This window comes from Homalodisca vitripennis, chromosome 6 (genome assembly GCF_021130785.1).
Source record: "Homalodisca vitripennis isolate AUS2020 chromosome 6, UT_GWSS_2.1, whole genome shotgun sequence".
NCBI lineage: Eukaryota > Metazoa > Arthropoda > Insecta > Hemiptera > Cicadellidae > Homalodisca > Homalodisca vitripennis.
In genome coordinates, this window is record NC_060212.1 from 107,586,490 (window position 1) to 107,609,248 (window position 22,759).

The 22,759-nt window shown below is 34.0% G+C and overlaps 1 protein-coding gene across 6 annotated transcripts in view; it reads right to left on the minus strand.

Annotated features, from left to right (window-relative positions):
• LOC124364700 (zinc finger protein 2 homolog) overlaps nucleotides 1-22,759 on the minus strand; it is a 52,939-nt gene that overhangs the window by 22,335 nt on the left and 7,845 nt on the right. For 5 of the 6 annotated variants that reach the window (XM_046820381.1, XM_046820382.1, XM_046820383.1 and 2 more), the window contains exons 4-9: nucleotides 17,466-17,750; nucleotides 12,800-13,125; nucleotides 8,712-8,953; nucleotides 3,341-3,521; nucleotides 1,808-2,045; nucleotides 625-765 (exon numbers count right to left, since the gene is read on the minus strand). In XM_046820381.1, the coding sequence (XP_046676337.1) occupies nucleotides 625-765; nucleotides 1,808-2,045; nucleotides 3,341-3,521; nucleotides 8,712-8,953; nucleotides 12,800-13,125; nucleotides 17,466-17,750 (1,413 nt within the window). Of the gene's footprint in view, nucleotides 1-624; nucleotides 766-1,807; nucleotides 2,046-3,340; nucleotides 3,522-8,711; nucleotides 8,954-12,799; nucleotides 13,126-17,465; nucleotides 17,751-22,265; nucleotides 22,418-22,759 lie in introns of those variants that run through there. The other variant, XM_046820385.1, reaches the window with a different exon arrangement.

The window sequence follows — 22,759 nt, forward strand, 5'->3', positions numbered from 1 at the left end:
GAAATGTATTTGCAAAAGGCCCTCGCTCCAAGTGGATTCCTTAATTTTGTATTCATAAGTTTACATGTTTAACCAAACACCTTGAAATAAACAGAAAAACACTGCAAATTTATTGTTTAACAATTTAGTAATGAAATAAACTTATTCTAAATTTGTAATAATCGTATTAATAGAAGGTATTTTAAGCAAAAAGGTATTTTAAGGAGTTTAAGCAAAAACAGCTTTACCTGAAATAAATGTGAAAAATATATATTATTGGGTATTTACCTACAGAATGTATATCCTAATAAAAGAAATCCGTCTCTATAAAAACATAACCAAAGCTAATCCTCAAAACAATTAACCGGATATCGGACTTTGCGTATTCTGTAATAAACCATTAAATGAGATTTTGACAACAGAATAAAAATGTATTTACTGAACAAACACTATTAAAACCGTTTAGAAATATGAATTTGTAAATTTAAAAAAAAAACCGATGTCCCACAATAATTCTCTGTAGGACAACTTTTACTCCTTGTTTTTGTGTCTGCTGTAATTTCTCTGAACGTTACAAACCCCTTATAAATCATCATGTATACACCTAGGTTACTCATACAAACCTTTTAATTTGAAGAAACTAACCTGTGTTTGCATGTGATTATACAGAAGAGGTTTACGCATGAATCCCATGCCACAGACCAGACACTCATACGGTTTCTTGTCACTATGAACAAATCGATGAGCATTTCGGTTATCTCTGCTATTGAATGCTTTGCCGCATACCTGTAACAGATGTATGTATGTTCACTAATTATTGTACAAAATTTGAATAAATACTCAATAAAACTGCTAAGTCAAATGCCAGGCTATAATAATATATTTTAAAATTATGTCTTTTTCTGTAAACAACTAAATTTAACACACCAGAGGAGTCTGTTATTACTCTCTATTAACACTTTGGAACGTCCATACACAAAGACATTATCATGACATTTTGTAAAAGTATCCGACTTTAGGTCAAACACTCCCAGGGAAAAATACTGTCAGTGTAAATACTGGAGTGTTAGAAACCTAATTACTCTCAAAGTAATCTCCTTGTGACTCCACACCAGAAGCAGTCTGAGAAGCCTTCATTATGTATTTTTTTATACACCAAACTTGTCAGGGTTTTTGTCAAAAAGGCTGATCAGTCCTGAATCACTGTCATAATAAATACGCCAATTTCCTCTTAACCATAACCCTAGTTTTTTGCACCACATACAAGTGACAAAGGACATTCCCTTGGTACTCTTGATTGACCCTGTGGCTGCAAATTCGTGTTGTACCACACTGTGGAGTAAAAAAATGTTGTCAGTATCACTTTGACGTTACTGTCATGGTGACATGGAAAACTTCTACTGATATGACAGATTTGGTTTCCGGGTTGTATTCGTATACTCAAGACTCATCACCAGTGATTATAATGTTCATGACGTTGGGGTCACTGTTTATGAAGTCCAACATGTACTGTAAGACTTCAACAAAAAGTTGATCTACTCTCAGCAGCTTCATCACAAATTTCACCACCCCTCTCTTCATTGCCAAATCTTCAATTAAAATAATGTTCTAAACAAATTTTTATGACCATTCCTCCTAAAATTTCTCAGATATTTTAAATTTAACTCAAAATGTTTAATTCAATTCAAAACTGAAATATAAATCTATTCAGAAAATACAATTTAAAATTAGAAAGAAGTGGATAGTTCCTCTATACAGCAAAGTACTTTGTTGAGTAAATAATCTTTGAGCATGTTTTTTAAATTTAGGACTTGGTACAGTAACTGACCTCACAGAGGAAAGGCTTCTCGCCTGTGTGTATCCGTCGATGTTTCTTGAAATGCTCCGGGTATATGAAGGTGGCAGCACACACTCCACACTTGTATGGCCGCTCGCCCGTGTGAGCTGCTTTCATGTGGTAGTCCAGTAATCTCCGCCGCTTGAACCCCTTCCCACACTCCATACACTTGTACCTCTTGTCATCGTAGTGTGTCGCACGCTTGTGAGACTGAAGGTTGCTCCTCTGGCTGTCCATGCAATCACAAAGATACATAATACTTTCAGCCCCAGGTGTCTCTACATATACTCTACAGTAAGTGTAAATACCATAATCGTAAATATTCACATGGGCTATAGTGCTCAGCAGATTCAATGTATCTTTATAGAGGGTTATTGGAGATTGTTATACATAGATGTACTGACTTCAGATGAGCCTAAATAGCAATGAACACACCCTCTTGGTTTATATACAAATTTTTTGTTTTAGTTTTTAACATTTTTTATACATAAATGTATTTCATTTTGAAAAATATAATGCTCATAAAAAATCCTCTCTGAAACATCTTACTTAACAATTATTACTTGAAAATGGAACATTTTTTAACTCTTTCAGTGCCCACATCTATATAGTACGGACAGAGGCAGTTTTCCTAGAAATACAGACATCCATATAGTACAGACACTCAGTTTTATCGAGATTACAGTCTGCATATTATATCAAAATGCCTCATATTTGAATATTGCAATGTTTGATAGTCTAGGATCGATATATCGTTTGTATGTTTACGTTTCATACTTAAATGATTTCATGTTTGGTTGTTCGTGGCTTCCGATAACAAAGCTCAGGTGATTTGGTTTAGCATCATTGTTTCTAGGTTGAAATCACATTATTTATTTGCTTTTTTTTTTAATATAGATACTTGTGCAAGCAAGAAATGTGTAAACAGTGAAAGCACCATCACAACTTGCTTTGATGCTTTTTGCCTTGTAAATAGTCTACATATATGAAGTGTATGTGTAATATTGTCATAAACCAAATGTTTTATTTTATACTAAGGCAAAGCATATGAGTAACTTTTTGAGCAAAAAAATACACACAAAAAATTGTATGTGTAAAATTCAAAATTGTAAAAAATGTGCAGATCTGGACCAGTGTCAAAAAATGGAAAATTTTCTGTACCATAACTTCTAAGGAAGATAGGATTACTAATTGTTTGTATTGACTGATACACAGATCATCATACTAATCTCAACTTAGGTACTAGAATTTGTAATTAAAGATTTTAGATGATGCAAAGTTAATAAAGTATTGTAATAACTTTTTTACAATTTTATTTAATTATTTTTGTAAAGCAAATATAGTTTTGAGTTTACACATGAATGTATAGTTAATTTGATGTAAACATACAACAAAATTAACTTGATATCTTGAAAGATAAAATTTTATATATAATATTTTAAGTAAAAATGGAAAAAAAACACCCTGGCATTTCTTGGATGTACCTATGAAATATCATAGGCACTCAAGAGGTGAAAGGCGTACCTAAAGGTCGCACCGCAGAATTCACACTGGTATGGCTTTTCTCCTGTGTGTGTCCTCTCGTGGTCACGGATTTCAGCTTTTCTGGCAAACGCTTTACCACACATCCTGCAGATAAAGGATTTATATCCTGTGTGGATAACTGAGTGTACTTCAAGGTTTCTCGATGTACTGAATCCCTTTTCTGGAAAGAATAAATTGTATCTATCTTCTTACTAATGCAATCAATAAATATATCTATTACTACTTATTATTACTACTTTATTACCTACTTTTTGATTCATCGACAGTTTTAACTTCGTTTAAACGAAAACCCCATATTTCAACCACAAAGAGTTCAGAAAAATAATTTTTAACATCCAAAAATATCCTAAATTGGCACTGGGGGAAGGGGGTTATTTTTTTAACATGTACTTCTTGTATACAGGATGATCCAAAATGTCATAGTTGTGCGGTTTCACAGTTTTTTATTGTCACCTTGTTTTATAGTTCTGTAAGGTTATCAAAGAAGTACTCCTAAAAATATGTTACCGTTTTCAATTTCAGCATGTTTCCAATTTTTTTTTTAATTAGTTTATTTTTTTTAATTTTTCTCTGTTAGATGATGTTCTCTAGTAATTGTTATTCCTACAATTATCTAGGTTCTAAATATTTCAGTCCAATAGTTATTTTATTCAACTAACCTTATTTACAGATGTTTAAACTGTAATCGTTGTTTTTTAAACAGAGTTCTACTCTGGAGCTGAAGTTTTCCTACAGCACTTAAGATCCCTTCTCCATTTATTGATTAAACAGCAATCCTAATTTGTTGCTTCGTTTCCTCTCAGGTCGTGGGCCGATGCATGAACTGTCTTTTAACCTTCTCCACAAGTAGTAGTCCATGCACATTAAATCTGGATTGGTAGTTGACTAGTCCACCTCTCTCAATCCATATTTTGAGCTTATTCCTCATCCAGAGTTTGTTGCACAGCTTTAGAGTAGTGGGTTGACACCCCATGGTGCATAAACTGCATTTCTTCTATAGCTTGTTCAGCAATACTCATCAATAAATGGAGCGAGTAATCGATAAGGAGTTTTACATAAAGTGCCCTTTGAAAAAACAGACCAACAATTTGGTTAAACTGAACAACTGGTACAACCAATGTTTATATTAATTTAAAACAGATTAAAACATAGCTGGCATTGCTATCTAGTTTGTTATAAAACAAATCTATTACAGGACACAAATAGATCAATTATAATCAGCGTTTAAATTTGATAGAAATACACACATTTAGTATATGGTACCAAGGAAAATGTTTTAAAAACAAGTCGTAGATACATTTGAAAACCCTAAGGCAAATGTAAGAGAACACTACAATGTACTAAATGCAACAAAATGTAGTGAAAATTGCCACTTTCAACCATCCAAGATAAAGCCAAACTTTAAACACAAATAATTTTAGTTTTTAAGAGAGCTTTTGTTAGTGTAACGCAAGTCATATTTGAATTTTTTAGCCTTTACGAGTTTGAAATCCTATGGAGCTAGTTCGAATTTGAGCTATTTTTAAATATTGGAAATATACTGAAAAGTGACAACTGTAACATATTTTTAGATAGAGTACATCTTTGGTAACCTCGGATAAAATTTTAACTTTTTTTTTCCCCTTGGGGCGGCCCACTGCCATGCACTTAAGCCTCAAGGGCTTTTTGCGCACCCCGGAAACACACCATGAGGCCCACCAGTCTACAACTTCAGCAGTTCAACAAACCGCCGAAAACAACCTATCAAGTCCTCCTGGGAAAATTCACCACCCCTGTCCAAGCTACCAAAGATGGCATACCGCTCTCTTGCTATTGCAGGGCAATCAAAGAGCAGGTGCTCAGCAGTCTCCTCCTGCTCATTACACCTTCCACAGAGCGGATCCTCCTGAAGGATGCCGACTCTGTGAAGATGCTTCCTCAGGTGACCATGCGCCGTAATGAGACCAATGACCTTGGAAGACATTGATCTGTTTAATGAGAGAAGGTCCGAAGCCACCTTGGAGGAAGGTGACTGTAATACCATTTTGTGCTGTGATGGCACGAACTGAACATAGATTGCCCTTAACTTCGCGCAGATCTGCTCAGAGTAGTGCTGTCATGCGTATCTAGCAGCTTCGAAGGCGAGACCCAATGCCTCTGTTCGCACGGTCGACTTGCCCGTGAGCTCCTCGAAACGCGACTTTCTTTCAAATTTTAACTTGCTAACACGTTTAATGAGGTAAGAGCAAAAAGACTACGAAACCATACAACACTGACATTTTGGACCACCCAAAAAGCAGAATAAACTAACTTTTTTCAGAATGATCATAAAGTTTAACCCTTTCCACTCGTATGTCGGACGTCGTCCGACATTGCTATTTTGCCGTTCCGCTCGTATGTCGGACGCCATCCGACATTGCAGTGACGTCAGCTTTACTTTATTTTTAGCCGCCCTACGATGTTTCCGATTGGTGCTGCGATCGCACGGCATTCTCAGGAACTAATAAATGACAGCTGAACTACGATTGGTCGGCTGCTGATCTATTTTGCTTTGTCATTGTAGTCACGTTTCCTAACCAATTTTCAGACGCGTTTCGCATTAGTGACTCGATATGTCGTTACCAAGTACATCTTTTCTTTCTGATTCAGAAGTTATTGCTGAATTACAAAATGACAATGATTCAAGTTCTGACGAAGATATGCAAAGTGATTGTGATGAAGTTCTTCCAACACTGGAAAACATAACTGATAGTGACAGTGACAATAGCCTAGACCTAGGCCCAACAGCAAATAATGGTGGTGGTGATGATGGATTGGACAACGGTTGGTCTGTTTATCAAGGACCTGATTTTCCTCATTTTCCTTACACTTTGTTAGGTGGATATAAGGAGCCAAATGTAAATAAACCTGTGAGTATTTCAGACTTTTTTCACTTGATGTTTACTATCGAACTTTTGAATGACATTGTTGCTGAAACAAATCGTTACGCACAAGTGAAAATAAACAAGCTGAGACCCCTAAAAGCTAGATCTATCTGGAACACTTGGAAAAATGTTTCTCTGGAAGAAATAAAGGCTTTTTTAGGAGTCACTCTAAATATGGCACTGAATCCAAAGCCGTCAATCCAAGACTATTTTTCTTATGAGTGGGTATTTTACCAGCCGTTTTTTGTGAATGTTTTCTCAAGGGAAAGGTTTTTACAAATATTTTGGTGCTTTCATGTATCTCCTCCAAATCCTGATACGAACAATAGAACCAGGGCTGATAAAGTAAAGAATGTTGTAATCTATTTACAAGCTCGCTTCAGAGAATATTTTGTTCCACTTTATGAATGTAGTGTAGATGAAAGCACCGTGGCTTTCAAGGGTAGAGTGGAATTCAAATGTTATAATCCACAAAAACCAACAAAATGGGGTTTGAAAGTTTTTGTACTCAGTGATTCAAGATCGGGATATGTTCATAGTTTTGAACCTTATTACGGTTCATTTACAACTGCATCATTAGTTCGCCCAGATCTACCATTCAGTTCTAGAATTGTATTGCATTTGGCAGAAAAATTAGTATCGGGTGACAATGCAGGATCTGGTTTTCATATATTTACAGATCGATACTACACAAGCTTACAACTTTCGGAGGAATTAAAAAAAATGAATATTCATTTAACTGGAACAGTGATGACTAATCGAAAGGGCTTGCCCAACAGCATAAAAAAAGGCAAACTAAAATTGAAAAAATATGAAACTAAGACCTATCGTCATACAAACAACACTTTAGTTTTAGCTTGGCGGGATAAGCGTGATGTAGTAATGTTGAGTAATTTCTACAACAATGATACTGAAACCATCTCAAGAAGAGGCAAGGATCATCAAATAAACATACAAAAGCCAACAGTTATCTGTCAGTATAACAGATATATGGGTGGCGTGGACCAAGCAGACCACTATATTGCTTCCTACAAATTTTCCCGTAAATCTCTGAAGTGGTGGAGAAAGCTATTTTTCTGGATGTTGGAAGTGGCAATAGTAAATAGCTTTCTCTTGTTCAACATGAATAAGCAAAACCATGGAGAAAAAACAATTCAACACAGGAATTTCAGAGAAATCCTCATCAATGAACTTGTAGGGCATGTCCGTAACCCTATGAGTTTGAAGCGGGGTCGTCCTTCATCAGTAGAAAAAGAAGAAAGGCTAAACAAACAACCTCACTTGCAGCTCATCCAACAAAAAAAACTAAAGACTGTGCTGTTTGTAGCAATAGAAAGGTGCCAGGAGGAAGAAAGGAAACACTTTACTATTGTAAAACCTGTAAAAAAAATCCTGGTCTTCATCCTGCAGAGTGTTTTAAACGATACCATACCATGATAAAATATAAAACTTATTAGTGTAAGTATCAAATTTTATATCTCTATAATATAAATTAGAAATAAAATAAAATTATTATAAAATATAATAATATTTGTACTTTATTGACTTCCAGTTTGCTAAAAATGGGTTTTTACTGAAAATATGCTAAAATAAATACGAGCTGAGGGGGCAGACTAGTGAAAAAAATCCGAGTGGAAAGGGTTAAAATAAGGTATTGCTTGACCTACCCTTAACATTTGAAAATCTTGCAAAATATCACTTTTGGGTGTTACAAATTATTTTGCTGAATTATTTGGGGTCAAAATATGGGGATTTTTGTTAGAACAAAAAAGGTAGGTTTCTCGATTCAACGGCTTATACATTATGGATGGGTTATCTCATTCACCCTGTATGTAACCGTATATCAATCGACTTTTCAATATTATATATATATTATACTTTTATATAAAAAAATTAGTCAGTAAATTTAGTAGAAATAAAAAAAGCTGAAAAGAAATAGATAACCACTAGAATTAAACACTTTTTAATCAATACTTTACTCATTAACCCTATTTCTTCTATACGTTTCTAAGTATGTACCTAAACATCCAGTCATCAAAATTATAGGATAGAATAATTATAACAACAATATACAGCTGTTTGCAAAATTACAATAAAAGAACAATAAAGATAATATATTATAATTCTTAGTAATAATTACAAAAACCGGTTTCATGAAAATATTCAAAACAGCCTGCAAAGCTAATAAAGAAGCTAACGCTACCAGTATGGCTTCTTATTGTTAATTTTATTTAACAATATGACATTTCTTTTAGAAAACAAATAACTGTAATTTTTAAGCATCAAATTTTACCACATTCATTGTTCATTGAAAAGGAATGAACTTCCAATAAAATCAAAAGAGCACCAATAAAAATGAAGGAAAGGTTACAAAGCTGCTGTAAAAGTAGAAAAACACTACACACAAAGAGGTAAATGAGATCTGCCAAGCAACAAACTGCACTCACCACATATTTGACATATGAAGTTGCGGACGGCACTGTGAGTTTTCTCGTGCTGGTGGAGATTAGCCTGGGTGAGGAATGTCTTTGTGCAACTGTTGCAGGAGAACGGTCGTGGACGCTCCAAGTGGGTCTTCTCGTGAGCCTTGAAAGTGTACTTGGAGGCGAAGTTTTTACCACACTGCTGGCACACGTACGGCCGGTTACCGGTGTGAATATTCATGTGTTCTTCCAGCATGTTGCGAGATCTGTTCAAATTGTTCAATCTTTAACAAGCAAACCTAGTATATCTATAGAAAAATGTATTACATTTTAAATAAAGTGACATATTACTTCTCTAAAATAGCTAATTGTAACCCTAAAGTGTCATTAGGTACAAATTAGTGCTATTCAGATGTGAAAGCAACCTCAGACCATTTATATTATGCCTAACAATATGGTGAATCAGAATGTTTCCTATATAAAACAATTTAGCTCCTTTTAATTCCCAAACATAATACTTTTTCACGGTGGTACTTTTTAGGTCCACAATTCAAATTTTTAATTTTAATAAAACTCTCTGTAGTATATGGTCGTTTCAAATATACAAATTTTGTAAGCTAATGAACAAATATAAAAAATTGTATTCCCAAGTTGATTTTTATTAACATCAATGATGAAGTCATCCTTCTGAAGATTACACCTGGATAACATTGTTATAACGCTTAGATTTTTATACAGGGTTGTTTCTACAGAAGTCCATAAATCTTTAAGTATTTTAGTTTTAGTAATAACTACTGAATTATTACTGTATTGTAAAGAAAAATCATTGTACCCAATGAATAAAATAGTTATGACTCTTTTTTTATATTTTGGTTTCTTTTAAAATGTTTAAATACTTCTTGAGTTTTAATACTTGGATTAGAAAAGTGAAAAATGAATGCTGTATTGTTCAGAAAATTTTCCAAAGGAGTGTGATGTTAATGCCAAGACTGTTGATAAAAGCCAAAAATGTTTTGTGACTACGATTGTTGGTCTTTAAATTTATATTTTGAACTTCTATTTACAACCACTTTTTCTTTTCTGTTGTTTTCAATACCTTCCCTATTTTCACAACTGCACCAATGATCGTGCAATACGTAAACTCTTGTATATTTTTGGCTATTATAAAACAAAAGAATATATGTGTTTGGCCTTTAAAATTATGTATAACATTGCATATGTTCACATTTTAAACACTGGTGAATCGAACAGTGGGCTTACAGATTTTGACACACTTTGTACTTAAACTTTAATGAAAATATTGGTGAAATGATAACATTCTAAACACCAAATCACTATAAAATGATATTCTCTGTGCTAGGACAGTTAGGTTACATGTGTTGACATGTCGCATGTTTGTGATGTATTGAGTAGTTTACCAATTTATTTATTTTACTAGTTTCTTGTTGCCATCATGGTTACATGTAAGACCAATGTAAAAATACTCACTAACGCTCAGCCAAATCCCATGGACCATCATTGAACTCAGTGTTTCTCATATTGAAATGAAGACTCATGCACAATTTCAGGTCTATAGGTCAGTTCACTTGTTATCGAGATGCGGGCAGACCTCTGGGAATTTTTCCAGCTCACGAGTAATAGGTTTTGCTAAAGCTCAACCAATTAAATTTATATTTTAATACTTTTTATTATGACTTTTAATTTGGTATGACATTTCTTAAACATTTTAAGTTTAAAATATGTTTAGTAAGTTCAAAAAATATGTCCATATTTTTGGCAGATTAAAAGCATATATTCTGGTAGCATGTATTATAATCTCTCAAAATCCGACTAGAAGGTGGAGGATATAACTTTGTTCTTTAATATGGCTATTTCTCTGAACCTCTGCAAATCCTTTTAGAATAGAGAGTTATTCTTCGTTTACTTTTTATACCACCAGACAGTTTTCAAAGGCTTAAGAATGGCAGAAATTGGATTGGCAGGAGTTGGTGGTGATGTTGTTTAAATCATAATCAGGTTAAAACAAATTATTAGGATTTGAAATATGAGAATCAGGAATAATTTTTTAAGATTCGGTATCTGATTTGAGATTTGAAAGTTCTGGATTCGCCCATCACTAATATTTACAATCCTCAAGCGTCAATTTTGTGGGGAAATTGTTTATTCTCCATTTTACGATGATCCACTCTCTTAAACAATTTGAAATACCACGTAGCCTATATTAATAATTTAATTTATTGAAGTCAGGCTTTGTATTGGGCTGAGCAATTGTACTGATTTTTTGATTATTTACTCAACATACTATTAAATATTGCCTTCAAAATATATAAATTTCAAACCTTATAATTTCCTCTTTAAAATTACGTAGACAACACTTATTCTTTAATAAAAATGCTAAGAGTATACAATTTTCCAAGAAAAACATCTCCTCTTACAAATGTATGTTTGTTGTTTTATCCCTACAAACCTACCTTTATAACCAGTTAAAACTTTATATGTATTGTTATTTTGTTACTGAAATATTTACACAAATTTACAACACAGTTCACTCAATTTTGTATAAAAACCTTTGTTAGTGTGATATTGATAAAAACAGTCCAGTGACATAAGAAACAAATACAAGGTTTTGTTCAATATCTTAAATGAAAAAAAGACTTTTAATGTAATCAGTGGCAAACTCGGAATTTTCATCAAAATTTAAAACTCACTTTAATATCCAAAGCTTAATAATTAAGCAGTTATAATCTCACTATCTTCCATGGTTTCATGTGAATAAAGCTTAATCTTTGTTGCTCTAACCATTTAGACAACGGCCGACAAAGAATAGCACCAATATATCTAATGTGCCATATCTCCCAACTGACTTGTCCCGTTACATTTAGAGCCATATAGCTCAGCTTTCACTCATTGAAATCGATAAATAGAAGGGAAAACTCATAATCGAGTGAGGCTCGAGTACCGCTACAGAACTAAACAATCAACTCCATTTTGTTTTAAAAGTATAGTAATCACTTTCTTCTTTCAGATAATTTGATCATAATTCAATAGTGCAATTTAGTAATAAAAAGCTTAAGAGTATAAATAGCAAAAAATTAAACAATAGTGAGCCAGCATTCTCCTTCTTCTAAGAGCCTATTGCCATGCAATTAAGCCTCAAGGGCCATTTGCACACCCAGTAAGTATATTATGAAGCCAACCAGTTTGATTCCAGTAGTTCCACAAACCCCTGAAAACAACCTATCAGGTCCTCCTGGCGAAATTCATCACCCTTGTCCAAACTACCAAAGGTGACATAACGTTCCCTTGCTATTGCAGGATAATCAAAGAGCAAGTGTTCAGCAGTTTCATCCTGCTCATCACACATTCTACAGAGCGGATCCTCCCGAAGGATGCCGATTCTGTGAAGATGCTTCCTCAGGTGAACGTACCCTGAGAGTAGATCCAGTATCTGAAAAAATACTGATCTACTTAAGGAGAGAAGGTCAGACCTGGAGGAAGACGTAGGGCCTTTCTGCTCATCCTCAAACCTGGATGCAGTCTCCACCTTCTCTCATGCTCAGCGTGAACCCACTTCAATGCAGTCCTAAAGGATTCACATCTAGAAATTTCACAGAACAACTGAAGACCTGCCATGCTGAACGCTGTGTTTAAGTTGGCCGGCGCATCAGCTCTTTCGTTCCCAGAGATTCCCTCATACCCAGAAACTCACCATTTACATTGTTGATTCTGCGAAGGGAACAGTATTAGACAGTATTCACTGCCATTATGGCTTTCATGTCTTTTACTGCAAGCCTCAATAGATCTAAGCCTCTATGACCCACCTTGCTGATCTATTGATAAGTCATTAGATGATGCCTATGATAGTAAAGTTTTACTGTTATTCATGGAAATCGTTTAGCTCTTTGAGAAGTCAATGAGTCAAAAAATACTGATGTCACATCAGGACATTCCACTGGTTCACGTCACTCGTCCACAACTACAGTATCTAGCAAAACATACCACAAGCTCATTTATGTACTCTATCAATTTATAAGATCTAACATATACACCAAACATTTTATACACTGAATTACTTAGAATAGATGAAAGAGGAACTCCATTTTCACACTTACAGATATCTTTTACCGCACTGGTCACAAGTCCAATTTTTCACTTGAGGATAATGCATCCGTTTATGTACTCTATACAGCCTTAAATTAGAAAATATCCTGTTACACACTTCACACTGAAAATCTCTCTCCTCACTAGCCACATGTTCGTCCAAATGAGCGGACAGTTCACTTCTTTTGAAAAACTCTTGTCCGCACATGTCGCAGATGTACAGACGTAGGTTGTGGCACTCCTTAAGATGGTGCGTAATACCCTTGGCATCAGCAATGAACTTCTCGTCGGCCGAGCAAACCAGACATGTGTACACAGCTGCGTCTCTGCTGACAACCTGCAAGCAACCCAAGTGTAACTTTTCATTCGTGAGCATCAAATATTTAAATAATTTATTGAATTGCAAAAGTTATAAAATAAATACATTATAATGGTAGCCATTATAGTTTAAAGCATTTCTTTGAAGCAGTTCTTATACCACTGGTACTACTACTGACTGGACAGACACACAGTTTCTTTTAAATTCTGAAGGTTAGAATTCAAAATTTTTAAAGCATAATATTTAAATTCTCAATAATATCTAGAATAAGTTATCATAATGCAATAAAAATGCTTGAACCTAAATAAGTGACTTTTAAAATTACTTTACACAATGTTAACGCTTAAAATCTTATAAAGAAAATAAATCACAAAATGTGTTAAGCACTAATCTCAAAAACAACCAAACCGATTCAGCTAATTCGTTTTGTAAAATATTTGTTAAAAGGTTTATATGAAGAGCAAGATTACAAAAGTTACCTGGAATATTTTAGTATTCTGAAAAATGTTAGTATTAACGTTTCATAATCCAAATTTAACAGAAATTAAACGGCTGTTGACACTTGGAGTTGAAGTTCTAAAAATTGGCTAAAACAACTGTTTATATTTTAGTTTTATGAAATATTAAGTCTACAGTGTTTAAAAATAATGTAATATAGATAACAAATACCAAGTTAATAAATTTTACTCCACATTCTGCTAGTGATAAAAACATAATGAATTATAAATTTTATTTTAACACTGTTAAATAATTATATGTACTCAATGAAAAAAGCTGTAATAATTGTTTTCACATGTGGTACTCCGAATTGACGAGTTCTCTTGACATTGCGATACGCATTTGCTTAACCCTTCAAGCTGGTTTGACGTGTGTAAAACGTCATCCCAAAAGTGTAGTCAGCTGCGGTTTGACGTGTATTTAACGTCATGACGACATTCCGTCATGTGGTGAAACCTGTCGTTATTTTGGTGAACTATATCGGACTCGGGCTATATGGAATACCTTGTCTATGAGTTGGTCGATCTTTTGCAGCTGTTTGCAGTCGAAAATGAGTGCGACAGAGACAGCTGTATTGTTTACAAAACTGAGCATCTGACCTTGACATTGTGCGTAGTCAGTTCGTTCGCGCCGGTGCAACTTGTTGCTATGCAATGCGTTCTGTGATTGTTGTCTTGTGTTTTTAATATTATTTTGTTGAATAATATAATGGCAAGCTACATTTTATAGTTATCCCAATCAGTGTTGTAACTTTAGAATCACGTAGGAGTGTGTATAACTTACATTTATAATGTAGGTTATTGTGAAATGTGCAGCAACGTGTTGGGTATATATACGTTTGTTTGGTTAGAGTGAGGTTATTTTCGGGAGTGTTATTGCATTTAATGTTTCGTTTTGTAATTCTAAAATGGCACGGACAAGTGAAATAGATCGCTGGATAGATAGTGAAGCATTATTATCAGATGAATTCGAGGAAGATGAAATTGACTTCGCACAACAAGAGGTAGGCCTAGAAGGTAACGAGGACGCCAGTGACGCTGATGATATTATTTCTCAATCAAATAGAAACATTGATAATGTTATTGAGAGTGTTATATTAGGTACTGGTGATTGTCCTGTGTTCATACACGGACAAGAAAGGCCTACTATGAGTTGGGAAACAATGGAAGGTTATGAACCTGTTAGAGAAACATTTTCAAGTGAATGTGGTCCTAAAATCCCTGTTGATAATCCCCTTAATATTTTTAAATTCTTTTTTGATGATACTATTATGGATGTAATTGTAGCTAGTACAAACATGTATGCTGACCAACAAAGAGCTAAACGGGGAATGGTTTTTTTCTCGCCGATCCAGAGATTGGGATTGGCAACCCGTAGTGAAAGATGAGCTCTATTTATATTTTGCACTTGTAATACTGATGGGTGTTGATCAAAAACCTTCCCTTAGATCTTACTATTCAAAAAAAACTCCAATTTTTCCAAGTACCATGCCAATGGAACGTTTTCAACTAATAAGCAAATATTTGCATTTCAGTGCTTCTTCAAATCTCTCAGATTTCCTAGGTCCAAAAAAGCTCTTCAAAATTTTTGTTGTCATTGAACACTTGAATAGAAAGTTTATGGAATCATATGGGTTAGGCCAAAACGTTTCAATTGATGAATCACTTACACTCTGGAAGGGGCGCCTGTCGTTCCGACAATATTTGCCACTAAAGTCCGCCCAGTTCGGAATAAAATCTTTTGAGGTTTGTGAATCCTCATCTGGTTTCACTTGGACCCTACTTATTTACACAGGGAAAAACTCTCAGATAGATTGTCCTATTATTCCACCTGATAGTAACAAATCCACTGCAATTGTTGTTAAGTTGTTGGAACCATTGTTGGACAAAGGTCACACTATTTGGATGGATAATTGGTACAATTCCCCAGACTTGTCAGCTTTTTTGAAAACAAGAAAAACTAATACTTGTGGGACCCTGAAACTTTCAAGAAAAAATGTTCCACAAGAAATAAAAGAAGTTAGACTGAATAAAGGAGAAATGTCAGCTCTCCATAGTGGAAATGTCACCATTCTAAAATGGAGAGACAAGCGACTTGTGACACTCATCTCTACACTTCATAATCATGAAATGGAAGGTAGAACAAACAAAGCTGGTTATGAACAAATTCAACCAGTTCTTGTCTATGACTATAATAAACAGATGGGGGGAGTGGATCTCAGAGATCAGATGCTGAACAATTTTCTCATGGAAAGAAAGCGGGGAATAAAATGGTACATTAAAATTTTTAAGCGCCTTCTCAATATTTCTGTGTTGAACTCTTATATTATCTGGAAAACTTCGGATAGCAAATGTGAGCATTTGCAATTTAGACTTCAATTGGTAAAGGACTTGATTCATGCGCATGGTTCAAATGTGAAGAGGCCAGTGCATGGAAGGCCGAGTATTGAACCAAAGCCCACAAGACTCACTGAAAGACACTTTATTGAACACATTCCCCCAACAGAAAGCAAGATGAAACCCCAGAGGAGGTGTGTTGTGTGCTATAAACATGGGATAAGAAAAGATAGTGTTTACTGGTGCCCTGACTGTAAAGCTGGTCTCTGTCTTGTCAACTGTTTCAAGGAATACCACACACAACTCAACTTCTGACGGGTATGTAAATATAATCAGCTTTTAAATTTTATTGTATATACTTTTATATTGTAGTATACTTATTTCTTAACAATTTGGTAAAACAATTGTGTTGATAAAGTGTCTACAGCCCGAGAAAAAAAGGTTTTTGTAAAAGCTTGCGAAAATATGGCGTGATCTGGAAAAATAGTCCCGCAGCAGGGTCCGGCTTGCATTTAAAAACTCCCACCTTGAAGGGTTAAGGAATGTAATTATTTTTTAATGTTGCATGAACTAAATTCCCTCACATTTTCAGTCCCACGTGTGAATGTATTTTTCCTGGTCGGGACAAGGCAAACTTTAGACCGGAAGTGAATGACAAGGGCTTTATGAAGCGTAAAAGAAGTAAATGCTTCTTGACCGAAGGAGGTTGGTGAGACTTATGTATTTATATTTCTTCATCTTAGCAACAAGACAAGCTGTTGCAGAAGCATAATTAGTTTGAAACAGAAATGCTATTACATGTTTAAAACATGAAATAACAGTCTCATTAAACTATGATACTCTTAAACAGATAAACTATCATAAACACTGAAATAAAATGTACATGAAGTATGCCTACTTACGTTTAAAAGATTTTATAGAACTCCATCAAATTACATCATAAGTGCTTTTATTAAGTAGTATAAGGACTTAGATTTTGAATATTGTGTGCAAAGCCATCCATGGGAAATAAGCTAGTAAAACACATTTGATTTATCATGTAAATTATAATTTTTTAAACGCATATAAAAATGTGCTATTTAGCCAAACAATAACTCGTCATCCTGGAAAGTTATATTATTATCAGAATAATATACTGATAATAATAACATTAACATAATAACTAGATAATTACTGATAATAATTTTCAAATCAGCATAACATACTGAAAACATTGAACTGTATAAGAAATAAGAAAGCATATAATAATTGTTTTTATATGTTTTAAATGCTAAACATATTCTTTTTCTTTTCAGAATCACTTATTAACTTTGTAACTTTTTTGCTCCAATCACTGTTGTTGTTTAGATACTACTTAGTACTAATATCAGTTTAATAACTCACATAGATCCAATTTTACAAATGAAAACTAATCTAATTGGATTTTCATTCCAAATGTAGAAAAAGAGAAATGAAAATTTTGTTAAAGTTCTATTGACTAATGTAATATATAATGCCTACTGCTAAATTGTGATTAGTTCTTACCATTGCTGGTATTAATGCAGGTAGTTCAGTTTTCACAGATTGCTTCTTCCGACTGACAAGTCCTTTTTTACCCAAAACCTTGTCTGTAACATCCTCTTCCATAACTTCTACCTTGATCTGCACATCTCCAGACTCTGCCTGCAGGTTTCCCAGCTCGGCCAGCTCTGGAATGTAGTCGTCGTCATCAGGATCTCCCAAGGTCACTGCTGCATCTTCATCGTCATCTTCATCTTCGTCATCATTATCCTGTACCATACGCTCCACTCCATTCCCGCTTTTGTTCTCCTTTAAGTTGACAGAAAAAAAAGTTGTTAATAATTCAGCACTTGCAATACTCTTTTCTATGTTATAGATGAAAACTGGACTCATACAAAAACAGGCCAAAATATCCACTCCGCTGCTATTATAAGGAAGTTAAAATTCATGTGCGGTTGTCATTTCGAAAAATCTTTCAATATTTTTAAAATGTGTAAAGATTCCATTGCAATGAGTCATTACAGAATTCTTTGTTTGAAGTTTATTTTTGACGATAGAAGGATTGTGAAGGAAATAGGATTTTTCCGGACATTTGCCACCATTCAGTGATACAAAAAATCAGTAACACTACGTTTTGAGATCTACAATCTGATCTTTTCAGGTAAATAACTAACCTAGCACATAATTACAAACTAGGTTAAAATAAACAAATCACAACAGAGTGTTGTGACACGCCTAAGTCAGGAATCACAACCACAATGTGTGTCAACTTTACTAACTCTAAATCATGCACTTAATAAGTGTCAGTCGTAGGTGGTTAGTTGGTGAATGTGACCTATTGTAACCTGTGTTCTGTAGTCAAGTTTTAATAATTAGTGTTGTTGTGTTTAGTTTTTTTATTAAGTGCATGTTAAAAATGAGCAAGAACAATTTGTTTCCAATTTATAAAAAAAATCACCTAATTTTTTCAATAGTAGCATTTTCAAAGCACTAATGTTGCTTGACACTAGCTAATGAACTTATACAAGTTTATGTTTGCACACATGTACATACACATATTTTAATTATAGCAGATTTAGGAACTACAATCAGTGAAAATTAAAAATACTGTTCTGGAAATTCCGTTATTTGAGTGACTGCAATTAACAGGTAGATTTCTGTGGATTTTACATTTAGAAAAGTTTATTGTGTGTCTAGTATATTTTACCAATCCGAATTGACATAGGAAGTTTAATTTACTTAACTTGATCATGCTAATAGATTTCATTTAACTTTAGCTACTGAGAACAAAAACTTATTACAGAACTCTGAATTCATGTAACAGAGTCCCATAACTTACATAAATAAAAATAAAATATATTTGTTCCATACAGTTTTTTCAAAAATACATCCTTTTAAATTAGACCCCACATAAGGTGGAAGGTTGTTTTATACTATCCATGCTATGCTCTGGCAACACAACTACCCTCTAATCATCCACCATGGACAGTCATGACTGGGAATGTAAGCAAGGTTTTTGAAATTCAAAATTGTTTTATTCTGTATGGATAAAACCTTGCAATGTTTCATTAACTATTCATTTAGTTCTAAGAATATTTGGTTCAATTAACACGTCCAACCACCGTTATTATTATGTTACATACATTTATGTGTATAATTTCGTAATAGTCTATAACAATTACCCAATTTTGAAATAATTAACGTTTGCTTTAAGACATTTAATTTGTTACATAATTTCAGAAAACATTTTTCTATTGAATTTAACTTATCATCAAAATAAAAATTTACCAATATTTTGATTTATTGTCACACTCATCATTAAATTTTATAATTATGCTGTTTTGATCAGTAAAGATAACATAAATTGATATTACGTCCTTCTTACTGTGAAAGTGTAGTGATTCATACAGCTTGGCTAGCAAGTACCAATTGCAGTAGATTTCGTACTGTTGAGTATTGAGTATAAACCTTTGTTCTTAGGCCTAATACTTTGGATTCAGTTTCAGACTTGACTATACTTACTAAATTAAAATTTCAACATCAAAATCTGAACTTTTAACAGGCTGTAAGTGTCAAAGAGCACCAAGCGAAACCAATTTCACTTTCATCAAGATTTTATCTTTCCTCCATATGTCAATTTAAAATTCTACAATTAATTTTAAAGATAGACTAAAACCAAAATTATATCAAACTATTTTACTTAACTGTGATATATTTAATATATATTATTATTGTTTTACTAGCTAAACAAACTGACAGCAATAACTCAGTAGGTTGTCAATGTTTAAATGTTTCACTTAATTAGACTCTGGTTATACAGTAAGAGTTTTAACAACTTGCAATTTTCCATCACCACTTTGAAATTAAGAATTATAATTTATTTATTTTCAATTGTTATATCTACATTTTCAAAAATAATTGAAAAAAGGTCTTTATTAAACACATCTGGAGCAATTACCTCTAGTCACAAAATCTCAAAATGGGTTCTTGAAAGGAAAATTGACCACTTCTGTTATCATTATTATTAGTCTGGTTAAATAAATCACTGATAAAATGGGCAATGAAAATGACATCTCTGCACTTTTTCTTTACTATTGCTGACTGCCTAGGGCATGACAATGATTTCAAGAAAACATTTTTGTATGAGAGGTGCGGAAAACAATTATATTTGTAAGTTATCCATCAGGATCCAGATAACAGATAACAAGAATAACAGATAAGGTGGAGCACTACATTTATATCCATCACACCCACCGCCTGCTACACGAAAGATCCATCTTAGGCTCAGTGTCTAAAATAATTGTTATAAATGTCTATTACAATAGATGGGCCCAATGGCTTATCTCAACCCCTGTTGACACGTTTCCACCCAAACTACACTCAGTTATACATAAGTGATGATATGTTTTTAACCGTTAGCCCTTGAATTAATTTAACAAGAACTGGTAGTCTAATTAATTTACTGTTTGTGGCTTTAGGAGAGGTTTGGTGTTTTAGGTGTTTCTTGTTATATTTTGACCTTTTATTGGAGTTTGACACTTTCATTCTTGAAAGTTTTATCAAAATCCTGATCTGAATTCAGATACATCTAAACAATGGTTAAAAACCAAAAATAAAAGTTGTAAAACGCTGTTTCAATTATTCATTTTATTAAATGTTGCAGGCAATGCCTACAGTTTATTTTTTTGCAAGTTCCTTTCTAGATAGGAGGGGGTACCCAAAAGTTCCCGGAATAGCTCTGCCTACGGAGACTATTCGCAAATTTGAGTAGTACAAATTCTTGCCACTTGGCTCTTATACCGCTGCTCTTTGCCAGCTCAGTACAGCCTGTTGCGTTGACCTGACATGTTCTGTCCCCGTGCAGTAATAGTTTTAGCTAGTGCTGTTTTGTGATTAGTTAGACCCACATTAATATTTAAGACTGTTGTCTGGTGGCCAAAAACTGATTTAGAATGGCCGTAGCTAGTCTGGCAAGCATCCAAAGGATCACTTGGACCTTTCCAAGTGTACCAGGTGCAGCTTTAAACTGCTGTCTCAAACTAGCTTTTCTGGACATTATCATTTAGGGGGCTGAAATAATTGGCATTGCAAAATTAGCATCCTGATCTCTGATCAGATGCCTCACAGATTTTCTTACGACAAACCCTTCAGGGTTGTGATACCTTCTAAGGATGTTTGGTTGAAGGTAAATAATCCTCTGCCACCAGCAGAGTTTGAATGGTTTATGGATGGCTCCAAAACAAAAAGTGGAACAGGTGCTGGATTGTGGGAGTGAGACCATGCAAGGAGCTGGTGGTTCCTATGGGTCGTTACCCCACGGGTTTTTCAGGCAGAAGTCATAGATAGCAATTTGTTCATGACAATCTTCTTCTACAGTATAGGAGTAGGAAGATAAGCATTTTCACAGATACCCAGTCAGCATCAAAGGTTAAATCTCTTGTGTGTTCAATTCCAAACTTGTCTGGGATCGTTATAAAGTCACTTTTTTACTTAGAAGAATCAACAATGTGACTGTTTTGTTGGTTCCTGGTCATGAAGGAGTCACTGGGAACAAAAGAGCTGATGCCCTGGCCAACTTGGGCTCAGCGTCCAACATAACGGGGTCCAAGGTTTAACTGTTCTGTGGTACTTCAAGGTGCGAATTCTTTAGAGCTGTCTCAAAGTTGGTTAACATTGAGCATGAGAGAAGGTAGAGACTGCATTCAGTCCTGAAGATGAGTAAATTAATCTAGCAGTTGTCTTCCCCCAGGGTAGCATATGATCTTCTCTGCTTAGGTAATTTGGTGTCTTCTCAGGTTGTGGGTCTAATTATGGAACATGGTCACCTGAGGAAGCATCTTCACAGAGTCACTGACATGCAATAACAAGAGAGCACTACGTCATCTTTGGTAGTCTGCAAAAAATTTAGTGAATTCCCCCAGGAGGCCTGATTGGTTGTTTTAACGGTTTGTAGAACCGCTGAAACTTTCAACTGGCTGGCCTCACAAGGCCCATGAGGCTTAAATGCAAGGCATTAGGCCACCCCTTAGAAGAAGAAGAAGAGAGAGTTAAAGGTTTAAAAAGTTTACTCGTAATTTGTTTAAATATTTTAGTTTTTTTAATGATAATTATGCTATTGAAAAAAAAAACTAATTAAATATCAAAATTCTTTTGTTAAGTAACCATTACAAAATTTAAATATTATTTTTTTCAACTAATTTCATAAATATTACGTTGAATTTATTTCTATAAGGAAATTAACTTAACTAAAATTACCATATACATTATAAGGCCCAAAGCACAAGTACTAAACAGTATATAACTCCCACTATTTTAGATACTTACATGGTTTTACACACAGTTTAATCTTAAGTATAGAGTAATTTAAAAACTTATTGATTAATCTACAGAAATTATATTACTGCTAAAATGGAATCCCAAAGCAAAGGGATGTTATTGATGTGAATTACACTCAGCTATAATCAATGAAATCAATATAAGCTATAATACTTCATCTCTTATCTTAATGTGGCTTCATTACTACAGTCACTTCTAAGATTTAATCATTTTAAACATAAACCTATACTGATATTATTAAAAGTTTAGATTTTTATGACTTTACCTTGTACAGTGTTTTCAATTAGAATTATTAGATGAATCATGTATCAATCAATAAGAGTTTTTATTTGTTATCAAATCTACATAAGACAGATTCTTAGAAAGAATTGTCTATTAAAAGTCTAGTGACTAGGGAAGCTAAATCACATTTTAATGAGCATGCTTACCTTTACTAGATTGGAAAGATATTTCTTTTCTCCTTAATAAACACTAACAAGAAC